The 5,798-nt window shown below is 33.9% G+C and overlaps 1 protein-coding gene across 1 annotated transcript; it reads left to right on the forward strand.

Moving 5' to 3' along the window:
- The first annotated feature begins 3,029 nt into the window (after window positions 1–3,029).
- LOC143074611 (uncharacterized) lies at window positions 3,030–4,085 on the forward strand. Its single transcript, XM_076249986.1, has one exon. It carries the CDS (start codon window positions 3,061–3,063, stop codon window positions 3,580–3,582), a length of 522 nt encoding a protein of 173 aa, XP_076106101.1. The 5' UTR covers window positions 3,030–3,060; the 3' UTR covers window positions 3,583–4,085.
- The last annotated feature ends 1,713 nt before the right edge of the window (window positions 4,086–5,798 follow it).

Below are 5,798 nucleotides of genomic sequence, written 5' to 3' on the forward strand. Positions count from 1 at the left end.
AAAATTCATACAAGACTAATAAGACATGCTATAATGAGTAAATCCGAGCGAAGAGCGAGGAGTTTATAACTAAGCCTTGTCATGGAGATTGTCATTGTGAAATAACAGCCTGCATTCTGTAGTTCTACAAAAATTATCATGATATGATCACAAACTTATATGGAAATACGCATATTCTGTGCTTTTCTTTGTTAGGTTTCTATTATGATTTTCAATGTCGTTTGTATCTGATCATTCAATAACTTTTCAACTTACTTCAGCAGTTAATACTTATACTGTGAAATTATAAAAAAAGAGGGTGCATGGTTGAGAACACACAAACATGTTTATCTTTGCATAATTTGACAAGAATGTGATGTGGTTGTCAATCTGACAACTATACCCACAAATGTGTCATAAAGTGGTATTAAATAATTATAGGCAACCGTACAGCCTTCGAAAAGCATTTATTAAAGAGTTATTGTCCAAAAACTGGAAAATTCTATCATTTTTAATAAATCATGCGGTAAACCCCCAAAATCAGAAACTTAAAATCTAGAATTTTAAAAAAATGAAAGGGAGCTCACGTCAATAGATATAAAGAATTCACCAAAGTTTCAAGCGTTTTTGAGCTTTGTTCGACATGTTGATGACGGACAGACAGACGGACGGACGGTCATCGGTGTACCATAACATTTCCCATTAACGGGCGTATAAAAACCATTAATGTATAGTCGGCTACAGGAAACTCCCTATAGACTATGGATAGGTTAGGTGTAGGTGTCTCATCTGATGTCACACCTCTCTACCAAGTCCATCCTTTTTGGTTGGCACGTGTAGTTCTCAGATTTAGAAAGTCCCAATTTGAATAACATCCTTCCTTCCTCCCTTCATTAATTTCTTCATTCATTCATTCATTTATTCAGTCATTCAACCTTCATTTATTCATTCATTCTTTAATGCATTCATTCATTCATTTTTATCAGTATTTCGTTCATTTTATTTCATTTTTACGTTTACATTTTTAAATGCAAGGTTCATTAACGTAGTACTATCTGGTACAACTGGGCCCTGTATGCCAACATACAGTCCGAACAACATACCGTCAAAACACAATTTTTATACGACCGCAAAAAATTTTGGTCGTACATTGGTATCACGTCGTCGTCATCGTCGTCCGAAGACAGATGCTTTCCAGATAATAACTTTAGTATCAGTAAACAGCAATCCATAAAATTTTAACACAAGGTTTAGGACCACTAAAGGAAGGTTGGGATTGATTTTGGGGGTTTTGGTCCCAGCTACTTAGGAACAAGGGGCATAAAAGGGGTCAAAATAAGTATTTTTCTAGTTTCCTGACAATAACTTGTGTGTAAGTGTATGGATCTTTCTTGAATTGTACCACAAGGTTCCATTCCAAAAAAGGAAGCTTTGGATTGATTTTGGGGGTTATGGGCCAAACTGTTTAGGAATTAAGGGCTAAAAACAATACTTCTCTAATACTTTGTATATAAATTGCTTATAACATTACCAATTTCAATGGGGTTTTATTCTCGAATTCTTGTGGCTCTTTAATAGCCTGAATCTAACCGTGTATTAAGTTTTTGGAATTTGGTCCCCGTTTTTTAATTGGTCCTCATGAGGTCCAATGGGTCCAAAGTTAAACTTTGTTAGATTTTAACAAAAAATGAATTCTTGGTGTTCATTGATATGCTGAATCTTAACATAGAGTAATTAACGATAACGTAGCCTATAAAGCCATATAAAATAACCTTTTCTATAATCGATTACATTAACTTTTCATATATAGATAAATTGACGATAAAACAACTTTACCTATCATCGATTTCACTACCGATTGAAATATAGAAAAATGAACGATAACATAACAGTAGCTTTTTCGATTACACTACCGTATTAGACATCGAATAATTTACGATAAGATAACATTAGTAGTTATCGAATATACTATAATATTGGACATAGAATAATAGGCGATAAAAAAAAACAGAAGCTCTTTTCGATCATACACTATCGGTCACAGAATACTCTATGATAACAAAGGCTAAGCTCCAATCGATTACACTACACTATCCGATATAAAATAACTAACGAGAAAATAACCTTCGCTCTAATCGATGACATTACACAAGCAGACACCGATTAATTGACGATAAAATAACCTAGATCTAATAGATTATAATACCATCATCATTTCAATTTATTTAAAAAATTTCAGATGGCCAAAGATTACAAGTGTGCCATATGTGGGAAATGTCGGTTAAAACATAAAAGACCGATCATAAATCCAGTTTTGAGAAAATATGCTTCAAAAATAACTGGACGCTCTATTGTAGAAAATGAAGTTATTTGTTCAAAATGCAGATCCACTTTCACACGATCAATCAAAGCCTCTACATGTACCACCCAAACGTCTACTAGTTTTGAGGAAACTGACGAAAGTGATGATGACTATGTTACTGACCCAAACTCTTGTAAGAATGACATTCTGAGTCCAAAAAATATTCACCTAAAAATCTGTTCAACACATTCTTCCCACAAATATTGCATTGTATGTAAAAGAAAAAGCAGCAACAGGGTGAAGCTTTGTGTTGTGCCCTTGGAAGCAAGGACACAAGCTTTCATTCACAAAGGCATTTTTATTGACTCGAAAGCCAGATGTTGTTCATCCCACTTACAGAATCATAATTTAACGCAAGAATCGTTATTCCAAATTCAGGCAAAATATGATCGGTCATACTTTAACCGGACAGATATTGTGACAATCTTACAAAATGTAAGAGATACTTATTAAAACAAACCACAAGGCTTAATTTCGACAAAACGTCTTCTCTTTCTAATGAGGACTATTGTAATATGACAGGAGTATCCAAAGAACAGTTTACTGATATCGCATCCAGATTGTCATCTTTACGAAACTCTTCCGTCCGATCTGTTGAAGCATGCTTAGGAACTTTACTAGTTAAACTTAGAACCGGACTTCCAAATACTATCTTTTCTACACTATTCTGTTTAACTAAAAACCAAATTCAACGTTCTGTTCATTCTGCCAAAAATGCTATGATGGCCGATTACGTTCCAAACCATTTGGGGTTCCAACATATTGACCATGAAACTTTTGTCAACAGTCATAACACGCCATTAGCTAATAACTTATTTTCAAATAATGAAAACAGTGCTATTTTGGTTTTAGAAGGCACATATATTTATATTCAAAAAAGTTCAAATTATAAGTTTCAAAGAGTATGCTATAGCATGCACAAACATCGGCCACTGGTGAAAATGATGGTCATCGTTGCCTCCGATGGTTACATTCTAAATGTTTTAGGACCGTACCGTTCTGACGGTAAAAATAATGATGCGTCTATAACAAAACACATCTTACGGAAAAATGAGGAAGACATTAAACACTGGGTTCAGGAGAACGATGTTGCAATTGTGGATAGAGGGTTTAGAGATGCAATAGAGTTCCTTGCAAAACATGGGCTTCATGTTGAAATGCCAACATATCTAAAAAAGGGACAGTCCCAACATACAACAGAAGAGGCAAACTTATCTCGTCTTGTAACTAAAGTAAGGTAAGTGGTAGAGAGTGCAAATGGAAGAATTAAGCACTGGAGACTTCTGGATAAGGTATTGCACAATCACTACATAACATCGATTGGTGATTTTGTGAGAATAGTGTGTGCTATTTGCAATGACTGTAGACCCCCATTGTCAAAACACAATCCAGACGGTATACAATTGGCACAACAGATGTTAGAGAAATCCAGACAGAACAACAACATAAAGACAATGGTAGAGGAGGAAAATCTGATTCGTAAAAGGACTGTCTACCAGACAGTCAACTCATTTGACCTCACAGATTTTCCTGTCCTAACACTGGATGATTTACGGGAGTTGACAATGGGAATCTATCAAATAAAGCAGGCACCTCTTTATACGAGAGAACATTTAGCTGAGGAATCCGGTCTATACGAGCTGCATCTAGTAAGGGACAAACCGAATCTTATTCGTTGCAAAATCCAGTCGAGGCACACAAATTCAGCCGTACATACCCTCTGGATTGAATATAATTCAGATACAGTAACATGATGGTATTGTACGTGCAAAGCTGGCGCAAGGACTGTCGGCTTTTGTGCACACATTGCCAGTGTAATTTGGTTCTTAGGGTATCAACGGTACTCTCTAATTAAGTCTGGCCCATCTTGTGGCTTCTTATCTTCAGTCATGGATGCAAGTGATATGCCATTAACTGATAGCGACAGCGACAGTGATACCAATGAAAATGTTGAGGAATAAACCATGCAAAACTCAAACTTAAATTCGACAAAGTTTTTAAATATCTTTATTATGTAACTGTCAATAACATGTATTTCTTTTCACCTATTCAATGCATTCAATAACCGAAGCGCTGACACAGGAGCACTTATTCCCTAAATCCCTCTTTTGGGAATGTGTTAAAACTTGCCACTTTTTACTCTTTTTTTTTTATCAGATCCTGCATCTTATTCAATATATTCCACATTCCCAAATAAATAAATTTTGTGTATTTACTGTCTTCTGATTGGTTAAAAAAAAATACTTTTATTTTCAATGTTTTCAATTTTTATGGCCACACGCCCACTCCGACGTTGTGTATTCATACGCGATCCTGTGTGTACGTTGTTATTGTTAATAGAAATATTATAAAAAGTTCTTTGAGCCTTATTTTTGATAGAAATCTATTTATAATAAATGGCAATATTTTATTTTGAATTTATTGAACCATAAAATTCAAAATAAATAATAGCAATTCATTAATTAAAGCATGCTATTCCAATCAATTATTTTGAATGCTTGATTGGTGACATCAAGTTGCGTTTGTATCATGCATATTTAGGATAGAATATAGTAAATGCCACGTAATGTTACAGCTGCTTTGTAAGAGACAAAAAAACTTTCATATGATTTCAGTTGGTAACCTTTGAAATCCCACAGACTTTTTAAGAGCTTGATCAGATACCGAATTTTCCGAACTTATGAATATGAGTGATACAATGCAGCTTTTTTTAAGTCAATTTGTTTCTTTGTTTCCAAAATGTAGAACCTGAAAACCTTTTATTCTGAATGGAAAAATGAAAAGAATCGTATGAATGTTAATTTATGGGGATGAATTATTTTTCCTGATCAGAACACAGAATGTGTATGAAATAAATTCGTAGACCAGTATGTATGAGCTTAAGAAGAAAGATTCTAATTTATGACGCATGATTACTAAAAATTGAAATAAAGTGTGAATGCGAAAGTTTAATTAAAATACAAAACTATTTATAGGGGACAAGGTCTCAAAGAGATGAAGTTTAGTACTGAAATGTACAATTGTTGTGTCCGTTTTGATACGACAACTGTATCTGTTGAATAAGTGTATATAGGTAAATAACCATTTGTCAAGTTTGACATTTATATGTGTAGGTTGTTTTTAAAAATTACTGTGAGTTTCTTTTACAGATAATCTTATCTGCATTGATGCTTATAATATTAATAATCTGTAGTCTTTGTCATACAGCATTGTGGTTAAAAACAAGAGTGCTGCTATGCTCAATTTGAACTTTGTCCTAAATAGCTTCTTAATATGTTTACTTTGCTATAACATTAAAATGTAAAACCATGCATATATTAAGGATATACAAACTCATACTTCAAATATTAAAAAGCCATCTGAACCATTGCTCAGCACTATTTCAGTTAATTGCTAGGTTGTTGATTCGAATTAACCAACCTTCAAGTAAACTTAGTTTTAATTTCAAACTTAGAAC

The sequence above is a fragment of the Mytilus galloprovincialis genome, chromosome 5 (assembly GCF_965363235.1).
Source record: "Mytilus galloprovincialis chromosome 5, xbMytGall1.hap1.1, whole genome shotgun sequence".
In the NCBI taxonomy this organism is placed as follows: domain Eukaryota; kingdom Metazoa; phylum Mollusca; class Bivalvia; order Mytilida; family Mytilidae; genus Mytilus; species Mytilus galloprovincialis.